Source organism: Triplophysa rosa, linkage group LG15 (genome assembly GCF_024868665.1).
Source record: "Triplophysa rosa linkage group LG15, Trosa_1v2, whole genome shotgun sequence".
Lineage (NCBI taxonomy): Eukaryota > Metazoa > Chordata > Actinopteri > Cypriniformes > Nemacheilidae > Triplophysa > Triplophysa rosa.
In genome coordinates, this window is record NC_079904.1 from 10,647,788 (window position 1) to 10,672,460 (window position 24,673).

General features: G+C 41.6%; 1 protein-coding gene across 4 annotated transcripts in view; it reads right to left on the reverse strand.

The window, feature by feature from the left end:
- The window catches only part of kif26aa (kinesin family member 26Aa), a 68,848-nt gene that overhangs the window by 24,569 nt on the left and 19,606 nt on the right, over positions 1-24,673 (reverse strand). For 2 of the 4 annotated variants that reach the window (XM_057353001.1, XM_057353002.1), the window contains 2 exons: positions 20,552-21,019; positions 11,883-12,046 (listed from right to left, as the gene is read on the reverse strand). In XM_057353001.1, the coding sequence (XP_057208984.1) occupies positions 11,883-12,046; positions 20,552-21,019 (632 nt within the window). Of the gene's footprint in view, positions 1-612; positions 1,425-9,518; positions 9,575-11,882; positions 12,047-20,551; positions 21,020-24,673 lie in introns of those variants that run through there. The other 2 variants (XM_057353004.1, XM_057353003.1) reach the window with 2 other exon arrangements.

Consider the following 24,673-nt stretch of genomic DNA (forward strand, 5'->3'; position numbering starts at 1 on the left):
TTTTATGTTTCTCCATATAAGCAAAGACATTTTCAAAAATCTGAGGTAAACCTACACACACACACACACACACACACACACACACACACACTGCACGGCTTCTAACATATAAAGAAAAGACCCACACCCACACAGGGCACTGAGCGGCATTCACTACGTCTGGCAGCCCGACAAATGCGTTACAAGCTCTTTATAAAACACAACACAGCCACACACACATAAGATTGAGATATCAGCCGGGGTGCGAACAGATGCGGGTGACCAGAGTGGGTGAAAAGCATGGTAGAGCGAGCTCCGACACGCTAGGCTGGGCTTTACCCAGAAGCACCCACCTGTTAAATCTCCCCTCACTTTCCTGCAAAGAGCAGAACTCCCTCTGGATTTGATATTGCGGAGGAGCTTCTAGTCTTCCTGCAGGTGAGGCTTTGGGGGTTGCAACTTGTGCATAACAGACAGTAATGCATCCAAGGGCAAACCTCAGGCAATGTGGTCACCGTGGTTTCTAAAGCACTTAGTGATGGTCAGAGAGGTGTGGATGAGGCATTACAAAGAAGCCTGACATGATGAAAACAAAACATGTAAAGGTACACATATAACCCATAAAATACTTACAGTTCTCTCCAATCCATTATCTCAGTTCAGAGATCATACCAGCAAAGGAGTGAGAAAAGTGTCTTTTTAACTTGTTCATTCCAAATCCCGGTAACGGCACACTACGGGTTCCAGCACGTGCGAGAGCGAGGCGGGCCGGGTGTGGAGGATGGGTTTGGGTGGGAGATGGGGGGCTAGAGGTGTCTTCTGGAGGTCGGGATGATGTGATTACTGTCACTGTCATCAGGAGTCCATTTCGTGCAAATTCCAAATCCCAAGCGGAAGTGGAAACAGGTGCGAGGAGATGCGAGGCAGCAGGATGAGAAGCAGATGTCAGAAGCACTCATGGCATCCCCGAAAAGTTTTCTTCGGCATGCCCGTGTACGCAGCTCCTCTCCTGCACCAAAGCATTTTCAGGTCCTCTATGTTTCCACAGATCTGAAAAGAAGTTGACATGCAGTTTAAAAACCGGACCGTATTCCTCCGATCAACTTTTCCTCCCCACTTTCAATCTCTCCATCATTTCTTTCCGCTTCTCTTCCAAGATATCCCACACTTCACATCTGCATTGAGGCTGGGCGGGGGCACGTCTTTCCTCTCCGCTGCGCTGTCCCGCTTTCCCTGTTCTTTCGTATTCCACTCTGCCACTAGCAGAGGGACGTCAGATCTCCCGAAGAAGGCTGTGGAAAAGGCTAATCCCCTGGGAGGAGGAAAGAGTCGAATCCTGCTTCTGCTGTTGCTGGGAAACCCTGGCAGAAGTCCAACGGTCCCCCCTCTCTCTCCTCAGCCACGTCTCCCTCTCAATCTGGCGAGTCGCTCTCACCTTCTCTCTCTCGCTCTGCTGCACTCGCTCTCTCTCCTCAGCCCGGCCCCCTTTGCATACCCCTCCCAGAAACAGTGTCAGTACACAGCTGCTGTGCAAAGCGCCACTGATCGGCAGCATGCTGCACTCGCTTGTCTGTGCACACACACTCTTTCAATCACATGAACACACTTCAGTAACGTGCAAGGCATGCACTTTCACACACTCGAATCACATGACATGAATACTTCATGAGTGCATAGGAGCCCCCTTTTTTCATTCTGCCGGACTTCAAAGAGACTCGGTTAGTGTGTGTGTGCGTGTGTGTGTGTGTGTGCGTGTTTGTGTGGAACATAGGAAATACAGTATTATGCATATAATGACTGCCTTCCTACCTATCCGTGTACTTTTACGATTTATTTCCTATCATCAGCATATAACAATAAGAGACCGGTGCTTAGATGAACCTACGGATAACACGGGATGGTGTGAGAATAGCCTGACAAATTAAGGAGGATGGGGGTGCGTGATTAGCAGAATACAAATAAGAGCCCTTTAGATGCATGGAGGGATTATTACAGAGGGATGGATGGCAGCACAGAAGGATAAATCAATAGCCCGAGATAAAACAAACAAAGATGTGAGCTGAAGGAACAGGTGAGCTGCAAGATGTTAATGAAGACATTAGCCTTTGAGCAAAGATGGAGACCTACACTGCTTTCACTAACAATGCAGTTAACTATTAACCATTTAGACTCGGGCTCCTGTTGTTTAGGAAATAACAGAGAGTGCCAATTTAAATGTAATATTTATGTGTGTGTGTGGTTTGAATGATTAATTGGGATGTGCGGCACGTTGAAAGAAGAGGGATGCTCTGTTCTAGCAGAAAGTATGACATATAGCTTTGCGGTAGTGTTGGTCGAGTCAGTCTGATGGCTTTGTCCACACCTGCTCTGAATCACAATTCTCTCTGTAATACGTAATACGACCATTGGTCAAGCTGACAATGCAATAAGCTCAGAGAGTTCTGTGAGTTTACGGATGGATGAGTCTGGTGTTTCCAAACAAAAAATGCTTTATTTTAGCTTTAATGTACCAGCTTTTAATAAAGCAAAATAGGTGTGACGAATGGTTTTAAACAAAGGGTATGTTGCCCACAGGAGTCCTGTCAATACATGTCATCCTTTCAACCTTATAGTCATTAACAGGGACAGCCTTTAGGTTACTTAGGAACAATTTGTCTCCAGCCTCTATAATCAGCTTCCTGATTGACATGTAGCCTATTATTCTCTCTGTATTCTACTTATTCTCTATTCTATGGTTTCTTTGAATCAGTCAAAATCAGGAAAATGGGTAATCCGTGGAAGCAGATAAACTATTCTGTCCAGCTCCGACCACTACAAAATCAGAGATGACCTCACATATGCTAAGCAGTGAGGTGTTTCTGCCACTAAAAGAGAAGAATGAGGTTTGTTCAGTTTTAACTAAAACAATGTTGACCTTTCTGGATCCTTAAACAAGAATTCACTTTGAAACATAAATATGGCTAATATACAGTATAATAGAATGTCTGAAAACTCAGTATGCAAAAAACAGGCGAGAAATACCCAGATGGTCTACTACTTCCGCCGAGATTCGTGAGTGTGGATCGGATGGACACTTATCTATCCCATGATGCCACGGGAGCTGAGCAATGGTCAAATTTCAAAAGTAAATCAAATAAATGTAGCGGAAAACTTAAAGGCGGATGTCTGTTTTTAATGCAAGTGCCAATAAATGAATTTCTCGTTATGTTTTTATCAATGCTCACGTGTAGGTTGTTGTAAATATGTCATCAAAGAAGATACAGATCACATGACCATAAAACATGGCGGACGCAGTATGTCCGAAATGTATTCATACTACTCCCACTCATACTATATAGAACGTACTGTTTTAACGGCCGATAGGTAGGTATTTATTCAAATTCAGTACGTCCTGTCACAGTATGCGATTTTAGACGCAGCCTGAGTTTCACTCTTGCCCACAACGCAGAGTATTCCATCCGTCTGAGTTTCATCATATAGAACTTGTAACAATGACTTAAAACAAAGACATAAAACTAATCTACTAGCAGTGTGAGTGAATAAGAGTTTATTGTTGTTTTGCTTAAAGAAGATGGTGATATGGGGAGAAACGCAGGGAGTTGCACAGACTGGTATAAAACATCATCAGCCTTTTTAGCTGTGATATCAAGTTGGGTTGGCTTAACGAGGTACTCAGAAATGTACAGAAGATTTTCACTGATCACTGATACATCAGTTTCTTCTTTTCATCTAAAAAACGCTCATATTTGCTGGCCAAAAATCTTTATTTTCACATACAGTGTTATACGACAGGAAATAAGCCAGCCCACACTCGCTGATCGGAAATCTAACATGGTGGTTTAAAAAAAGGCCCATAAAATAGCCCACCCTAGGAAAGTAAGCATTTAGTGATTACATATTTAAAATATATACTATATACAATGTAATAAAATCCTACACTGGGCTACAGGCAGCTCTTATGCTCAAGATTTCTGATAAAGGCTTCAGCTTAGAAAGATGACAGAAGCTAAAAAAATAAAGACAAAACATAAAAAGTAAAGAATATAAATAGGCCTACAGTTTATTGTTGTTTCATGCGACCTGGATTTAAGTGCACACACGTATATTAGGACCAATTCTAGATATCCATGGATGTGAGTTCAGGATTTGGACCACATAAGAGGATGCTTATGGCACGTTTCCAAGTCATCGTTTGTCATTTTAAATATCGCAATAAATACCGCATCGGGGACCTTATACCGAGGTATTATTGCACAGTGAGATATACTGTATAGCCAAATAAACTCACTACCAGTAAATGCAATTGCAAAATTCCCCTATTTGTCTGTCTTACAGTGTAGAAATGCACAACATGTTGCTAAAATTACTATTAAATATAAAACGTTACCCTCGGATGAGTGGTACATTGTTCTGTATTCCCTCACAATAGCAACAAACTGAACAAGTCTAATCCGTTATGCTGTTTCTTTCCATTTGATCTCAGTTGAAACTACTGTATTCGAGTTGAGCTCCTAAATTATGAAAACACAGTCTTTCTCCTCAGCCACGGCTTCCACTGATTTCTTTCATTTGAACTATATTTCCCTCGGCTGGAAACAGCGTGAAGCTACTGATTCATATATGAGACACTATTGAGAGGTTACAAAGCCCATGGCTAGAAAAAGATCCGCTTAAAGGACACCGGGCCTCAATAATTGCTGTGAAATCAAAACGGAGCACCTAAACCACCATGAAATCACTCAACACCTTCTAGAGCTTTCTGACACCTGTGCGACCTGCTGGGAGACCGTGTTCCTGCTTGCTCAAATCATTGTCCAAATATTGTATGCCAGATGCTTTGAGCTCCCGTCATTATTGACTTCTTGTTTTGTGCATTATGTGCCGAGCCCTGCCCAGAGTGACCCGAGGGCCTTTGTCAGGTAGTACCAGGGGGCCATTATCACCAATGCTGGGGCAGCTCTCTGAACAGCATGCTAGCATGTCTGAGATTGTAAGCGACTATTGGAGCCTGGCGGAACAAAATCTGATTCTGCTGATGGAGGAGGGGAATGATAGAGAACTGCGACAAAGAAAAACTAGAAGCTAAATCCAATCAAACATTCAGGTTCAATATCGCAGCCAACAACAGGTTGAGCGGTTGTTGAGGGCATTGAGACTCAGCTGCTTCAAGGACAAAGCAACCTCTACTGATCGAACCCCAGATCTCCCCCCTCATACAACATAGAAGAGAAGAGGGGTCCAGACAGTTGGATAGAGGCGCAACCCCCCTTGGTTTTCAAAGGAACACTGGCTGACTGGAAAACATCAAATAATCCTGCTCGGAGACACAATGATGGGCTCTGTCAATATCTGTCTGCCATTGTTTTAACTGCCTTTTGAAAAAAATAAAGCTTTGTCTACTGTACCTATGTTTTTTCATGCCTTTCACCTCTTCTTGAAAAGGTGGATAAGGGGGTGTTTAAAAATGGAAAGCAGGTAATCTCTAGTGATTTTATTAGATTAATTTATAATGACACAGGGTGTGAAATGAGAAAGGCAGAGGGACACCTCTGAAAAGCAAGAATAAGAGGGCATGAAAGGAGAGAGAGAGGAGAGAGACTAAATGAATAATTAAAGTGAATCAATTTCAAAGCAAAATTATGAGGCCAAACTGGACTTGTTGGGTTAATTTGAACAACACATTTTGTCAAAAGCTTTAGAATAAGTAACCTAATTTAACATGCAAGCTATTTTTTTTCCATAAGAATCTGTCAAAAAAAAAAGATAGACCTTAGAGGCGGGGAGTCCGATTTCTCATAGCCGTTGTTGATGTTCAAATCACCAAAACAGACACACCCCTACCCCCATCTTTAGCTTTCGCCAGTGCTCGGTTCAACTAATGTCCATCCTGTGCACTGTGCACCTTACTGCTGATTGGCTACAAGGTTGTTTTGGTACTCGGCCCGACTTTGTCTAAACAAGCGTAATTCGGAAATCGGACACCCCGCCTTTAATACTATACACACATTGTGCTAAAACATCAGATGATTAACTCATCAAATGTGATACGAATAAGAATCTTAGGCACAGATTGTGTATAGGTAGAAGATGATGTTGACAGTGCTGAGAGCTCATAAACAGGTGTGGTGCCAAATTTTGATGAAATGGCCGGGCATTCGGTCAGATTGTAGAACAATAGCCATACATACTTCAACATGAGGTTACAGTTTGCACAGTGAAAATTTAGAGGGTTCATTTTCCAGACCCAGATTATGCCCTAAAATTGGTCACTGAATACAAAAAAATAGGTGAATCATCATATACATTTCTTCTATGCAATGTTCACAGTAAATGCTGGCACTGAAAAAACGAATACTTGCTATATGATATGAGCTAATTAAATCATTATTTACTGATCATCTTTATCTCCACTGCAGCTCTTAAATCAACCGACATCACTCATCACATTAATGACATCACTCATCATTGGTTCTATACGGTGACATCATAACACAGAACCTTCACTAAATATATTGTGATCTGAGCTGCAGTGGAGATACAGATTAACAATGAATAATGATGGTTTGATGTTTACATTTTGTTTTTATTTGATGTTTAAATAGTCTCTTTTGGTTTCCATATGTCTACAGAATATCTGGAATGTAGTACATGAGACTATATACACACCTTATTTTTAGATTGACAGCCCACTTTTAATGAAAAAGATGAGAAAGATGAAAAACAACAGCATACAAATTTAAAACGGCAAAGGGTTAGTAAATTATAACATATTTTTATATTTGGCTGAACTGTTCCTTTAAGAGATTACTTGAAAACTGCATTTAAGGTACAAATATATTGTAATACCTTCCCGTAATTCTCTCACACTAGATTTTTGTGCAGTTGTTGTCACTATTCTTCACCTGTTTTATGAGTGTCATAGTTTCACACACCCACAGCCCATCTCAGCACACCAAACCCATTAATATGCGTCACCTACAGTACATGTTATCATATAGAAATACAAACACAGAGTTGTATCTGTGTGTGTGCGTGAATAGCCTTGACAAGCATTCTTGCTGCACAAAGCACCTGAGAAAATTCTCTCTGCCCTGTAAATAGCATTTTTAACAGACTTCATGTCATGAGCTACTGACGGCGAGACAGAACAAGGTTGAAGAAACAAGGTTGGGAAGAAGTGATTGTAGAGAGAAAAGATAGAGTCAGAAACCAAAATAGACTGGGAGAAATAAAAAGGGAGAAACTAATGAGAATAAGAATATTTTCTCATGAAACTTCAACAATTACCTATTCGGCTCTGTCTCCTTTGGGTCACGGCTGAAACTTTGGCCCAGATTAGACAACAGTCAGTGTTGAAATATTCTAGTACACAGCGAGCCAGACTGGAGACATGGCTGTGTGCCAAGCAGAACACTAAACCTGAACGCCGCATAGCCGGCACACTGACATGCTGGAAAAATATGTCTTCATTAGAAATATGACGGTAGAGGGAAATATGAAAAACAGTGCTTTGTTTATGTGCTTTGTTCTCAAAGTGTGTAAGAATCAGGTCTAGATGAATTCCTAAAAAATGAAACTGCATTATACATACAGAAGAGATCCCATTAATCTCTCAGTAGAGCAGATAGAGGATGAACTGAAAATTCTCTGTAGCACAGAATCTCAACTGGTGGGTGTGAGTCAAAAATGGGTCACAGGTAAAAGCAATGCTAAATGCAAATATTATAGCTAATTACATAATAGTCAATTAGATGTTTCTTTTTCTCCAACTTTTTCAAGTTTGATGATGTTTGATGATGTCTATGTCTTGTTTTTGATGTTAAAGACCATATGTTACAATATTTTGGCACAAACTCACCTGTCATTCATCAAAGTCATTTAACAGAAGCTCACCAAATTAGGCAGATGCCAACATGGCCAGAACTGCGACCTGCCCTAATTTAAAAACATCATGAGGAAAGGGTCAAATAAATCATAAAAATTCCCTTTTGGTTTCACTATGCACAATGGTTAGTTATGGTATTAATTCACATATTGTTAACAGATCCATACATATGTATCTCAGTGCAGTTGTCGCTGAAATCCTTACTTGTTTGGTCTATGTGACAACCAAAATCATTTGGAACAATGAAGAATGGCAACACTTTCCCTTTCAATGTCTGTTAAACATAACGTAAAGTGATAAACAAAACACAGAGAGAACCGAGTGTGAAGACTAGTCGTAAACACTGTCAGTTCACACTACAAAAGCCTTGAATTTATATTGGTGTGCTGCAGTCAATCTTGTTACATTGTGAATCTTGTATTGAAGTTTCAATGCACAGTCAGAACACATTTCCATACAATCCTTTTGCTTCAGGGAAATTTTGCAGGGTTGTAACTTTCCTTAACCGTGATAAACAGTCTCTATGTGGGAACTGCCCCCAGCCAACATGTTTACAAAAAGTGCATATTATATCACACAAAGAGAGAGAGGCTGTTGTCAAACCTAAAAGCATTTGTTGAAAGCAGGTAAAAGCAGAAAACGTATCAGTTGTGTGACACTTGCCGAACCTCTCCGCAACCTGCATTCATTACAAGCAATTTCCTTCGGTCTAAACAGGTGCCCGCTCCACCGGTCCCTGTTGATTATGCATTTCAGCGCAGCAGTACGAAGGACAATAATGCGACGCGTGACTCCGGAAGATAACACGCACTCAGCATGTCGATGAAAGCCCATTGAAAAAAGCACAGAGAGCCCCTCAGCCACAGAACAACATCAAAGCCGGGGTGAGCTAGTCCCTACTACAGGCGTAAGAACCCTCTCTGCTTTCATCTGTAAATCTTTAAAACCAGATTACAGCCGGCCTTCAGTCGTAAAAACCCACTTGCTCGGTGTACTTGCTTTCTGCACACCTCTGCAAAATTCTGCATTGTGCCAGCCAACAGCGTTCCTATGGGGTTGATGTGAATTATATCACACGCAGTACATGGCACACATATATGACACGTCACACTCATATTCACTGTCACATATCACTTGTGTACAATATATACTAGATCTGATCCTAAAGGTCACAAAGCTGAGGGAGATAAGTGTAAATATCCAGCATCACATGTGTGATTTAGAATAGACAGTATAGCTGAGTGCTCATCTAATTTTTACTATGTTGTGTTATATCGTAAAATATAAAAAAACAATGATATAGCTGATACTTTCAAAGAGAATCTGTGCCTGAGTGTTTGTAAGTGTGTGTGTGTGTGTGTGTGTGTGTGTGCGTGTGTGTGGTTGCACATGATCTTACACTCACTCCCTCTGGCTTGTTTACCAAACGGACACTTTCTAACAGATAAAAGGACAGGAATCTGTCAAAACAACCACCCTGCCTCTAAACATCGATACAGTATGTTTTCCAGGGAGATCAGCGAAGTTAAAGGTCATTGAAGGTTGAGTGGGATCTGTTATGGCCTTGAAACCTTTATTTGCACAGACACAAGTCTAAGATGACCCAATATTTGTGCAATAGGACTATGTTATATGTAAAGGGGAACAATCTTACCGGTCCGTGAGATCCTGTCAGTGCTCCCCTCATGTCATTTCAAATCTGTATGACTTTCTTTCTTTTGCGAAAAACACAAAAGAAGATATTTTGAAGAATGTTGGTAATCAAACAACGGCGGTACTCATTGCTTTTGTGTCCATACAATAGAAGTACATGGGCACCGCCATTGTTCGCTTACCAACATTCTTCAAAATATCTTGTGTGTTCTGCAGAAGAAATAGAAGTCTCAGAAATCTCAGAAGTCATACAGGTCTGAAATGACAAGAGGGTGAGCAAATGATGACATCATTTTCATTTTTTGGTGAACTATCCCTATAAAAAAAAACATTTTGAGTAAAAAAACAACAGGAATCCATGTTAAATGCTCATGTTCACCTTGTTTTTATTTCCTACAATTAGTATTTCACCACTTCTGTTTTTTTTTTCTTTTACAACTGTGCAACCATGGCAACTTGCATCTTAAGGATCTGTTCAAGTGTGTGTTCCAGGTGGTTGTCAAGGCCAGAGAGAGGACAAACACTATGCCCGGCATCTGAGCTGCTTTGACTCGTATAATTGAGGGAAGTATGGAAACATTTTGTCATGAATATGCATATCCTGCCACAGGCAGTCTAAGCAATATTCAAAACATCTTTTAGTCAGTCATGGCTTATTTAAATATGGCACATGCTTTTATTCTAAAGATCTTTGAATGTGAGAATGTACAGAGCTTTAAAAAAATCCCACTTTATCCTGTGACCCACCTTATCCATCAATCGCTGTCTGTGTTGGGCGTCAAAAAGACAGATGTGTTATTGCTGACAGTGCATGTGCATGCTAATTTAACGGATTCATGTGAACTGGAATGGAAAAGGAGTAGTGATAATACTTAAGGATGCACTAAAAAACGCACAGGTCACACAGCGATTGGTGTCTAAAATCAATCGCATGACTAACCCACTGTCTTTATTACGTCTTTTCAGGGGAACGTAATGGCCAAGGCAAACACCCCCAGGGTGATGTCTGTCAGTCATTTGCAGAGGGTGGTACTGATGGTGGGGAGCTGGAGATGAGAGGCGCTCTTCTCAATAGGCTAATTGTATGCGATGTCACACAGCAATTACCGTCTCGCACCTCTAAGCATCTTCTTCAATTCTCAGACATTCGGTCATGCACATAAATTCATGTCTGCGTTTATTACGTGATTGACGGTCATTTCTTCTTTTGTCTTTTTATGGTGACTAAACTAATGATGAGTAAAAGCAAATAAAATGCAGTATTTTGCACGGTTTAACTTTTGTCCTCCCCTATGCGAGAGGACCGTAGTAACCTGTCTCAGAAGAAAAACATGAGGACAACATTTAAAAGGACAGTTCACCCAAAAATGAAAATGTAAATTTGACTCACTCTCGTGTCATTCAAACCTGTATCTGTACCAGAAGACAAAAGAACATTCAAAACGTTCAAAACATTCGAAAAACGTTCATAACCAAACACCACTGGTCATCATTGACTTCCATTGTTTGGACACAAAACAAATATCTTTCTTTTGTGTTCCACAGAAGAAAGAGTCATATACAGGTGAACAAATGGGTGAACCATTACTTTGAAAAGGTGTGATTTATAAATTCTTGGGGATTTATTTACATCTTTAAATGAAAAGCGCAGTTTCGGATTTAGACAGATTTACAACATATTTAATCATTTAAAATAATTAAGAAATAACTCAAATTCTACATCATTTCTAAATCACAAATTAGCAACCCCGACAATGTCTGTTCCATACACATTCTCATTTGGGGCAAATGTTATTCTGCATTTGTAAAAGCAGAGATATGATTACTTATTTTGTGCTGAATAATGTCACCACAAATGGATGCAAAAAGATACAAATCTGAGGAATTATGATAACAAATAAACTGGCTTTAGCTGACACTCATTTTTTCCTCTAAAACTAACAGTGTGTCATAGCCATCTAAATGTTACACTAAATCATCACTTCTCACAAACGACTTTCACAAACAATTTGTCTGGTACATTAAGATTAAACATTATCCCTGAGGACACGGGCTCGGTTCAGCCGAGCGCAGACCTCTGCCATTTGGATTCTGCACTCTCTCAGACTGCTAAACCCGAGCATTGATCGATGACATTTTAACACATTAGGCTGAAATGCCTTCAACATCGCAGCAGTCTCCACAGGCACTGAGAAAGCACTGCTGCGACTGCCAGAGGCTATGGAGGATTCCAGGTTCTTGGGTTTGAGAGGCTGAGCAGGTGCTAGGGGACTATGGTATGGGATCAGGATCCTGAGAGCACATTCCAATGGATTGATGGCTGTGCACCATGCCGGGCATGTCCCTAATTGAGATTAAGACTTACCTGAGAAGGAATGAGGTGGCTGAACTGGTTTGGGGTGCAGGGGGAATGGCTGGTTGGTCCTGGTGGGACGGTTTGCGTCCCGATGAAGAAACCGAAGATGCAGAACTGGCCTGGTTGGACCTGGAGGCTTCCGTTGCCAAACTCTCCTTCTCTGCAGCATGACCCTGGTTGGAGATAAAAGGCTATTAGAACAATTAGGTGTTGCAAATGTTGCCTTAAGTATACGGCCAGTGTAAAATTAATGGATTCTGGAGGAGAAGAAGAGTATAAAAAGGATCAGTAAAGAAACACAACCACAATCGGAGCATATTTAATTGATCGATTTAACTGGAATCATCATAATAAAGATTTCTGGGAAAGGGAATGAGGTGGGTGGAATCTGACATCAATGAGCAGTGTTGATGTTTCCTGTCTAAACAGAATGTATGGGTGGGAAATATCAAAGAGCTCATCCCATTTTTAATAGGAAATAGGTTTTGTTACATCACAGACATGAACCATGATTTGCTATTGCTGGTAGAAGGTGGTAATGGAGGGGGGCATTTTAGCTTTCCAGACCATCTAATCAAGAAACCTAAATCTCTTCAAATCTAAAGAGTTTTACATTTAGCGCAGTTTTTTATTGTTAACACATGGAGCAACACTGCTGCCAGAATATTAATTCCCACAATTCAAGTTTGATAACTGTTGTCAATCTTGAAGTGTTAAGAAATTGTGTTTTTCCCATTGATGTAATCCTTCCACCGTTTCCATATTTCCGATGTTGATGAAATGTGTCATTGCTCTAGTTTATACCAGATAAGCCCCGCGTTCGTGATGCGCTTGTGTTTGGTGGAGAGGAGGTGGCCCAGGAGTGTGTCATACAGATTTTTCAATGCACGTAGTCTTGTGCTAACAGGATTACAAACGCGCTCCACAATACCACAAGCATAGCCTGATGTAAGCCAATAAAATCTAGTGGGATACTAAGCAAATGTTTACTTATGTCAAGAAGACACAAGCAGCAGGAAAGCAGCCTGTTAACCAAACATAAGGCCATTTTTCAGCGGCGCTGATATATCTCAAATGTATACAATTCATTTACTGTAAATAAAAAGGTTTAATTTCAACAGTTTAATATCAAATCAAATTAACTCAATGACGAGATATAAAATGTTTGTGAAAAAATGTTTCAAGTACAGCCAATGGTCAGCACTCACCAAAAGCACATTTTCGACCGTTTACTTCAAAGCCGCCCATTATGGATCCCCTTATTATATAAACACAGTGGTGTTAGCTAATTGGCTGAGGACATAACAAAACTGTATATAAAATATAAGATAACAGTTACACTAGAAGACACTAGAAAACTGAGCTTGAGCGAGACAATGCACAAAGTCTCCTCATATTTAGAGTTTAATAAGTTGCTTCAAATAAAACACACCTGCTCCCTCTCATTTGAGGGCAGGGAGTGAGAGAAATACATCTCAGCTGTACATACACAATGTGACACAAAAATCTTCCATATGCTTCCTGCAAGATTCAAACCCCTTTAGATTCATTGTATTTTTAATGAAACTTCAAAAAATAAATAAATAAGTTGCACAAGTATTGTAGGTGTCACAGTATGTCATGTCTAATTTTGGCCACTCCAACTGAGTCACACCTTTCACAGATATTTTACTTTAAAGTGAAAATTCTGTCATCATCTACCCACTCTCATGTCACTCGAAACTCATGACTTAAAAAGCAGTTATTATCAAAATGTCAAAGTTGTTTTTTCCATACAATGAAAATACATAGTGATTACTGCCTAGTAATAATAGGTCAGGATTCTAGTCTCTAGAACGTACCACTAGACAACATATCTTTTTACACTTTAAAAGTACCACAAAGGGCACCAAGAGAGGCAGGAATGCCACTACTGCACCCTTTGAAAAAGAGGCGCAAGATGTCCATGGGGTCAACATATCAGCCACACTGTAACAAATGACACGTGATATTTACTGTAATTTAAAAAATATGGTAACAGTATTACACCGGAGTCGTGCCGTTCCCTCAAGGCCCTCGTCCCGCTCTGCTTGTCACAGACTTTTTTTTTTGTTCTGTTGAACACATAATGAGATATTTTGAAGAATTTAGGAAAACACCTTTGATTACCATTTAATTCTTCCTACTATGGTAGTCAATGATGTCCCGTAACTGAAAATTACTAACATTCTTCCAAATATAGTATGTAAAAAGTAATTTATACAGGAATGAAATTACATGAGCACGAGTAAATGATGACAGAATTTTCATTTTTGGATTAACTATCCCTTTAACGTTTTTGTTTTTGAAGATACAAGAGCAAATTAATTTAAAAAAAATAATGATGTGCACGGATAAATAATTTATAATAACTACTTCACCCCTGTGTAAAACAATTAAAATGATCATTTTTAATTTCATGCCGACTTTAAGTAAAGATCCTTCATACAAATTTAGGTGGATTAAACGTGATAAAATTAAGTTGAATTCACTCAATCATTTGCGAATTTAGAATTACAAGATTTTTTCCATAATTTTAACTAAAATTTTGGTTAAAAAACAAGAACACAATTTTATTAAGTAAAGGTTACTCAAATAATTTCATGAAATCTACTACGACAGAATCGTTTTTTACAGCACCTTACAATCTTTACATCCTCAGTCTGTACTATATAAGTTTTAAATAGAATTTTACAAGCCCTAATGGCACACACACATATGTACTGACACACTCAGTCACATGAGGACAGAAGGAAGAAATAAAGGAAAGGAAAAGACATGAGTAGGTACAACAGAATCTGGCGAAATTGGAGTAGCTGTGATTTCCTGCCAGTCTGATGTAGAAATAACGAGCAGCGAAGAATCTAATTCGCACACGTGCAGTGTCTTCTGCTCCGCGGAGGATCAGCTCTAACACCAACCACGCCTGTGCGTGCTAATCTACTTCCCTTCACTCCAGTGATAATTATAACCCCATGCCAGGGTCCACAATTAGAGCCCAGAAGAATGCGGAGAGATAGACATTTTCAGTTTAGAATGGACAGGCTGTTTTCACCATTATTAAACATGCATGTACGCAGGCCTGGACAGAGGATGTGAGGCTCGAGAGGTTGCTCTTTTGAAGCTCAGGTGACAGGTATCCCAGATTATCAATTAGGAGAATGAAAATACACAAATTCAACCAAACATTTTGTGGCAGCGAGATATGAAATAGATATGTATACATAAATTACTGGGAAAAATCTTAACAAGAAACTTTTGTCTGTCTATCTAATCAGATCTAATGCAGCTAGATTAGAAGAAACACTTGAGGTGCCAACAAGAAATCATTAAGATTCCCAGATTCTATGAGTGAAATAAACAGCATTGATGTTGGAAAATGTTCATCCATCAAACAAATTGCTGGTTGCTGTACAATGGCCATAAAAACCCATTTCAGTTTATATCAAATTTAAGAGAAATTGAATAACGACCTTCAACATTACAATCCTGAGCTTTTGGTTTTATCAGGCAACCATACGTGCACCCATGCTCTCTGTCTCGCACACACACAAACAAAGCCACAAACTCACAGGAGTGTGTTAGATGGGCACAGCTGTGTTCCAATAAAACCCAGCAGCAGATGGAGCTCACTGACAGCTAAGAGGTCACATTGGACTTTAACTTTGACATTTATAGAGGATTCACAAGCACAAGTGGTGACAGCAGAGAGCAGCGCCTTTGAAATGCTATTAATTATCGGGATATATTAAGTGTTGTCAGACAACAGCAATCTGCTCACTCCAAAAAAAATCTCCCAAATCAAATATGACCAAATTGTACGTTATTAGTGTAGATAACATGAAGTATACTTGTTTCTTTTTATATTGAAGTTTATTATATAAACAGCCACGGAAAAATTAATAGACCATTCCAAATTTTGATATAATCAGCATTTCTAGATGTATTGGGCCATTCCAGTCCAGTGTCTGTTGAATTTTAACAAAATCAAACATCAGGAGTGACAAAGTCATCCAACAGCAATATGAAAGACTGACAGCATGACATGATAAAAATCGAGGTTATCACATATAAAACAACTTTTAAACTTTTCCTAAATACATGTACAAATATTACTGTTGTATTGCTTTAAAGTAAATATGAACTTGTTTTCTTTGCAGCATTTGAGGTCTGAAAATATACAGAGCATCTTTTCTGTTATTTCCCTGCTTCATCAGTTTTCGTTTTCTGCAAATTAATGCAAATAGAAACTGTTTTTTATTTGACATTTGAGAGGAAGATAGTAGTTCGCAGAATGAAACAAAAGTTATAATTTTACCTAAACATATAAATAGTAAATTCAGAAAAACCGAAAATAATTTTGAAATGGTCTCTTAATTACCTAGTTCTTTTTTCTATTGACTTTTTTATTTCTATTGACACATGTTTCATTTATATTTTAAATACATATGATAAATAAAACACTAAATGTGATCAATTTTTCTAGATGATCAGATTTGTAGTGATTCTTTAAAAAAATTACAGTTCACTTAATTCACACCTTATCTTGAAAGGCCAATTCAGGTTTACTAATAAAAACAAAAAGCTGTTTGATTTAAGCAATAGGGATTCTCTGATGTGGAACAGGGCTGCAAAGGAAATTAAATTCATCCTGATTTTTCTGTGTTCGAATGCATCTGAGGAGACCCGTTAATGTCCTTCAGAGGACCAGACCACTGCCAAGTTAAAGCGGGACAGCATGTGTTGCCTGTGTGTGTGCAGTGTGCAGACAACCATCCCAGATGGATGTCAGGTGCCATTTTTTCTCCCCAGGTGAGATTGTGGTCCCATCTGTTGACAATTTGCACTTTTGGCTCTCTCCGCACATTCAAATAAAGCTTTTACTGGGCTCCCCGGGCTTTAAAAGAGCCAGACTGCCAGAGGAGGCCCATTAGTGGCCTGCGGGTGGCACTTAGGCCCAGGGACAATCTGACTAGGCCTGTCCTTCGCTACAGAAACACAAGGTCTGTGTGCCTCTGGCTGCCTCCAAGCCGATATTAAGAATGACATGAATGACTTTAAATTCCATCCCTGGATCCTGGCAGAGCTGAGCTACAGCTGGGTTTTGTCTGACTTTGTTTTATGAATGATCTAACAAATTTACTACATTCGCCATGCATCCGCTGCTGAAATATACAAGAAAGACCATGCAAACACATATCTTCATCAATAAACAGGAAAAAACGCATTGGCTCCATTAAAATTCACAGAGCAATGCCTCTGTCTTCCAGGGTGAAAATACTATCCAGGGTATCAACAGCCTTGTGTTTCTGTGTGGTTTGGATGTGCTGTGACTTTCAAGGTCTATTTGCTTTTCATACCCTGTCAGATGAGGGGGAAAAGAACATCTTATGTTTTCTTCTAAGACAGAGCCAATCAGCTTTTCTGTACAATAATAATCTATAACATCTTGGTTATAGTCTCGTAGTCTCTCTAATGGTTAGAGAGTCGGACTCATGACCAGAAGGTTGCCGGTTCGATTCCGAGGGCCGGCGGGTAACGACTGAGGTGCCCTTGAGCAAGGCACCTTACCCCTACTTGCTCCCCGGGCGCTGCAGTGATAGCTGCCCACTGCTCCGGGTGTACGTGTGTTCACAGCTTGCTGTGCGTGTGTTCACTACTCACTGGATGGGTTAAATGCAGAGGTCACATTTTGGGTATACCTGACTAATATCTAATCTTTCACTTTCTTTCTTTTTTTTCACAATTCTTTAAACACACAACATGATCAGAGCAGAAAGGCTTTTTTCTTCTAGGACTGTATAGATGATGCTACATGGTGCTAAGGTCATGGTTTTGATTACCATGAAACATGTGTTAAAAAATTTCACCCAACTTGTCTCTTAGTGAGTTTTTATTACAATTTTAGAAAATTTTAGAAAACATATATTTTTAGAAAATATAAAAGCACGTAGGACTTCAGAACATATGTGCTTCCATAACTTAATAAATGCATAGGACATACTACCACGTCAGTTCCTACATAAATAAAACTATTGCCAATTAAACAGCCCTAAACACAGTTTAAAACATTATTACCTGTAATCACCATTAGTAATTCATTACATAAAACAGAATGTTCAGCTCATGCTGTTTTATGATAATTACAAAGCCACAAGGGATTATGGGTACTTGCAAGCTGCGCTACTCAGCAGGAGATGCTACAGTATGTATAATGTACATCTGTTTAAATATTAACATATGATCACTGATAACTAGCATATTTTTTTTAACTAGTCATAACTTGTTAAATCTTGTGTATCAAACTGGTCCAACTCTATGTCGACAAGGTCACTGTCACTTTAAGGTTCACATTTCCGTGGAAACATTGACATTCCATGTGATCAAAAGAATATGAATATCCAAGCAAACCTGCATCAGACAATTCTCCGTCCTTCACAAAGTGCACAAAACAAGCAGCGTGTATGCGAGTCACCTCTTAAATTTCTTAATCTTAATCATCTCTGTAAGCATCGGCCGTGACAAATTGCTCATATGTGACAATGAGGTCACAGCAAACCATCCAAATGCCCATCAAATTGCATTCCGTATCAAGATGACTTAATGCTCAATCTCCTGCCAGGAAGGTCAAGTATCCCCGAGAAGGCCAATACGAGACGTGCAGGATCTAATCAACCTGATAATGATGTCTGGCTAATGTTCAAGTCACTCAGCATACCAACAAACCAAATGTGTTTCTGTATTATTAAGAATAATGCTGGAGACTTTGCGCAAGTGTTTGCATAACATAAAAAATTAGAATTGCCAGTATCTCAGAGGACCTTAGTCTTACCCTGTGCTTTGCATTTTTTTGTATGGTTATTACAAAGTATCAATATTGTTACTTAAAATGGAATATATATCAATTGTAGTTTTTTACGACATTAACCTTGATTCGTTGACACATCTTTGACATATTACTGAAAAATCATTAACCGTTCTGATTAAGTCACATTACACCAGAACACTAACATCTGACTGACATCTTATCCTCTCTGCGAAAGGTCCTAGAGTCCAGTCTTAACAACCACTTAATATTTTATCCTCAGCCCTGAACTGGTCTTGTGCTCCATAATGATATAAATATAGGCACATAAACCCTGTGATGAGGGACATCTTTATGAAAGCTAATAAATAACGAACTCTGTTCAAGGAAAGGATATAAACCAAATGACTAGGCTATAATCCCAAAGACTTGCATATTTAAAGCCCCAGTGAAATCAAAATGAAAGTTTTTTTTCTTTTATTAAAAATAAGTGAGCCTTAAGGACCTCAATAAACTGATATGCTCCTACACGCTGACAAAATTCCCATTTTAAAGATATAAGCGTTCAAATCTGAGGGCCTGGCACTTGAGCTCAAAAAAACTAGAAATTCCATGACATCACGCTACACTTCAGCCTCTCGTCAAAGTTCTTGTCCAATCAAATATACTTTAGAATCCGAAGAGTCCTGCCCCCTTCACTATGAGAGCTGTGGAAGCGGCGCCTCAAATCAGCCACTTGTTTGCACATTTATTATGTCCTACATGGTGAATGACGCATAATGCACTAAATGAGAGATGGGGGATGATCCAGACAGTGTAACCAAGTCTTAATTTCGCATTAGTGTCACACGAGTGATTGCACGTGAGTATCCTCCGGTTCAGAGACATGATAGCACAGAGCTGATCATTTAATCCACTGAGAAAACAAAATGTATCTGAACAGTTTCAAGTCTACACAGAATGTTGTATGTTAAGGCTCTATGGAAGAGATCGGACATCACCAACGTAAATGACAAGCTTCAAATGACACATCACTTATATCACTGATCTTCCTATTCTTTTCGATCTATATATTATATCAGGTTTTTGTAAATTGTTGTTTCTAAAACCTTTAAAACTTTATTTGATGTAAGGCTAGACCACCAGAGGTACACAGCAAAATCGCCAGTGTTAAAAAAGGTCAAATTAACACTCACAGTGTTTATATAATCCACACTTTGAGAGTGTGGATTATACAGTATATACACTGTGCGTGTTAACTTGACCTTTTTTAACACTGGCGAATTTACTGTGTAATCTGTAAAGTCTTACAGGAACAGTTGACATTGCCCACAACTTGATAGCAACTTCTGCAAGAAAAACTAACATAAATGTTTTTTCTCCTAGGCACTACTGAGGCTAAATGGAGAGCAAATGGAGACTTCTGCATATGTTTCCTCAGATTTTTCGCCACCATTCCCCAGTAATTTCACGTCTCCTATAGACAATATCTCAGACTAAGTTGTCAATATACAAAAGTCATTTACAAATGATTTCATTATGAACTCATCATCAAATTATTCCATGACAAAATGATCTGAGCCTTGCTGTGAACATTTTATAACTCTATATACTCTGCTCTACAGAGCGCGTTTAGTAAATATGTTATCTCCTTTGGAGGCAAGGAAGCGAAAACGTGACAACATCTTAGTCCTGTGTCAGCCAGCATAGTGTTTTGAAAGGGATGGGTGGAGTGAGCTGTTGGTTCCAATTTGAAACCTCAGCGCTAGATGCCGCTAAATATCATACACTGGACCTTTAATTTATAAATCACATCTCACAGCTTTAGAACAAGACATCCAAAAGCTACTCTTACCAATGAGCGAATATGATCTGAAGCTCTCGTCACACGCCATACTCCCTCCAGGTAGTGCTGTGGATGGACAGGAAGAGGAGTGACAGTGGCCAAACAGGTGCGTTTGCCACCCACCCTAGATGCTCCGTCTTGATTCCAGCCTTGTTTCTGCTGCTTCTCCCCATGTAGTGGACCACACAGGTGTTGACTGCTTGAAGGTAGAGAACCCTGTGTGGGCCACTGCCAGGAAGTATGGGACGAGATGGCACTGTGGGATGCCGCACGTGGTGGCAGCAGGCCAGAAAGGGGACCGGGATGCAGGTCAGGCATGTCATCTAATACCAGCCCTAAAGCAGAATGGAGTGCCAGGCGCCTGAGGTAGTGAAGGGACGTTCCACACACTTCACAGATGATCTGGGCACCAAAGCCCCTGGGAGGCCATTCCAGAGTCTGGAGCTTGTCGTGGAGGAAGGCCGCAAAGCTTGGGTCCTGTGAGAAAAGTAAGCAATATGTTAATGACAAAGTATTATGAAACTAGTCTCTTAGGTTTTGTTTACACTTTGTTTCAGTTTTACAATAACAGAGATTGCACATTCCAAGCTTATGCTTGAATATTAAAAAAGCAAAAGCAGAGATTCATTTTAATGACAATAATGACAGTGAAATGTAACTGTCATGGCTCTGCCTCTATTAGTCATGTTTTTCTTGGTCCTGTGGCAGAGCCATAACAAAGCCTTTGGTTATGTGTGGAGAGAAACATATTATTGTCCTTTTGACAATAATATGCGTTCTCTCCAGTGTCTCGTCATTGGCCCCGCCCCTCTCGTTTCCTGTATTGTTTCCAGGCCGTGTTTGATTACCCTCACCTGCCCTGTGTCGTTATCCTTCGTTTGTCTTCCCTATTTAATGCCCTCATGTTTCTTTGTCTTGTGCTCTTGGATTACATTTGTCGAGATTACCCGTGGTTGATGTCTGCTTTACGTTCCATGTGTTCCCTGTTCCTGTTTCCCCTGTCTTAGTAAGTGTTTAGTTTAGTCTTTGTCAAAGTATTGTCTAGTTTAGTGTTTAGTTAGCCTTGGTCCTGTTGTTTGTATTATTATTTTGTTACCTTGTCGTTTACCCCCTCGTGGGTGTTTTGTTTCTGTCCCTTTGTGTTTACATTGAAGTCTTGCTTGTTAACCCCTTCACCACTGCCTGCCTGCATCTGGGTTCTTCCCTCGAGATTCAGTGACAGAATCCAACAGCCATCATCGAACCCAGTAGGCGGTATGAACACTGGACGGTCCCAGCTAGCTCGCCTCCTCTGCGGACTTTGCCAGGGAAGCGAGAGTGTGGACGAGTATGTGGAGAGGTTCCTGGATGTCGCCGAGAATGGCGTCTTTGGGGAGGAGGAGCTGGCGGTGCTGTTCAACTCAGGTCTCAGGAATCCACTCTCAAGGGAGGAGATGAAGGCGTTGAGGCCGTTGGACTTCGACGCCGTGTGGCTGTCCGCCGTGGAGCGGTCGGAGTCCACGGTCTCAACAAGTGCCCGCTAACTATCTCCGTTGGTCACAATCCCTGAGGGTGGTTCCCTGCAGATCGGGGTTGTGGGCATCGCCACGCCATCCCCCTCACTCTCGGCAGCCTCTCCACCGTCCACCAGCCTCGTTGGCAAGCAGGGGAGGCGAGCATCCTGGGAGTCCACCTCCGAAGAGTTTCAGCCAGAGCCAGCCGTGCCATTTGCCTCTTTTCTTCAGCCGACCTCCAGGCGGGTGGCTCAGCTGAAGAAAAAGAGGCAGTGGCGGGCAGCACGGGCCTCGTTCCAGCCGGTGCCATGTACTGTCCAGCCGGCCATCCAGCCGGCGCCATGTGTTGTCCAGCCGGCCTTCCAGCCGGCGCCATGTGTTGTCCAGCAGGCCTTCCAGCCGGTGCCATGTACTGTCCAACCGGCCATCCAGGCGGCGCCGTGTGTTGTCCAGCCGGCCTTCCAGCCGGCGCCATGTACTGTCCAGCCGGCCATCCAGCCGGTGCCGTGTGTTGTCCAACCAGCCGGTGGCCGTGTACTGGCAATCCGGTATGGTGGGAGGCATTAGCCTCCCAGTCACATGCAGGAGGGGGCCCGTTCCCGGCCCAGTGTCATCGGCCTCTGCAGGACTATGCTTGGGAGGTCGAGGCCAAGAGGGCATCCGTCCCCGAGGTGCTGGTGAGTGCCTACCTCATGGCCGGGATGGACAACCCACCATCTTTTCCGGAGCGGGAGGAGTTGGTTTACCAGCCGTTCCCACTATTAGTGGAAAGGTTGCAGCTTCGAGAGGAGTGTGGCAAAGACTCCTCTCCCAGCAATCATCCAATCTCCTCTCATCCCAGTCTGGCATCCATCCCGGAGGACCGTGTGGTGGGTACTCTCACCTTGGGGAACTCCACGCCATCATCCTCCTCACCTCCTGCAGCCTCCCTACCACCAGTCAGCCTCGGTGGGAAGCGGGGAAGGCGAGAGTCCTGGGGGTCATCCTCGGAGGACTCCAACCTGGAGCCAACCGTACCGTTTGCCTTCTACTTGCAGCCGGCCATCGGGCGGGTGGCCAGACTCAAGAGAAAGAGGCAACGGCGAGCAGCGCGAGGTCGGGCCAGTCCGGTGTCCAGTAATGTGTCCAGTCCAGTGCAGCCGGCATCCAGTCCGGTGCAGCCGATGTCCAGTCCGGTGCAGCCAGTGTCCAGTCCGGTGCAGCCGATGCCCAGTCCGGTGTCCAGTGTCGTGTCCAGACCGGTGATCCAGCCGGTGATCCATCCGGCGTCCCAGCCGGTGATCCAGCCGGCGTCCCAGCCGGTGATCCAGCCGGTGATCCAGCCGGCCTTCCAGCCGGTACAGCAGCTGGCCTTCCAGCCGGCGTCAAGCCCTGTCCAGCCGGCCTTCCAGCCGGCGTCAAGCCCTGTCCAGCCGGGTCCCAGCCTTGTCCCGCCGACGTTCAAGTCGGCGGTCCCCCCAGGACTTCCTCCCCTAAGTCCCCCAGGACTCCGTGCCCTCGAGCGCAGCCAGGGATTAAGACTGTCCCACCCTGTCCCAACCCCTTTGAACTTCCCCCTATGGACTCTTTTGTTTCCCCACCCTCCCTCCCATGTTTGTTGTTTTTGTTGTCACATCCCAGTCCCTTGGTTATTTTTGCTTGTCTGCCTCTGATTTTGTTTTCCATGTTTTGTCTGTTTTGGTCACTGTCTCAGTCTGTCTTGTCCCGTTAGTCTACCCCTTGGTGAGCACCTGGTGGTGCTCATTAAAGGGGGGGCTTCTGTCATGGCTCTGCCTCTATTAGTCATGTTTTTCTTGGTCCTGTGGCAGAGCCATGACAAAGCCTTTGGTTATGTGTGGAGAGAAACATATTATTGTCCTTTTGACAATAATATGCGTTCTCTCCAGTGTCTCGTCATTGGCCCCGCCCCTCTCGTTTCCTGTATTGTTTCCCGGCCGTGTTTGATTACCCTCACCTGCCCTGTGTCGTTATCCTTCGTTTGTCTTCCCTATTTAATGCCCTCATGTTTCTTTGTCTTGTGCTCTTGGATTACGTTTGTCGAGCTTACCCGTGGTTGATGTCTGCTTTACGTTCCATGTGTTCCCTGTTCCTGTTTCCCCTGTCTTAGTAAGTGTTTAGTTTAGTCTTTGTCAAAGTATTGTCTAGTTTAGTGTTTAGTTAGCCTTGGTCCTGTTGTTTGTATTATTATTTTGTTACCTTGTCGTTTACCCCCTCGTGGGTGTTTTGTTTCTGTCCCTTTGTGTTTACATTGAAGTCTTGCTTGTTAACCCCTTCACCACTGCCTGCCTGCATCTGGGTTCTTCCCTCGAGATTCAGTGACAATAACAGTATGATGGCAGTAAAAGCTTTTATGTTCCAAATGAAGACACAAAAGTGTCTAACGTTGAATGAAAACACAACTGAAAACACGAAAGTCAAACATGATTAACAAATATGATTAACTAAATCTATATACATATACATACAGGATCCTTTATGATAAACTTGGGCATTAAACAGTCATTCCCACCAACTGCTGTTCTTAAAAACAATAAAAATCAACACATTCCCTTCATTCCTTATGATACTTTGTGAAACTTGATTTAAGGATTGTAATAAACTCCACTTCCCTGCTTTCTCAGCCATGGATACACACCAT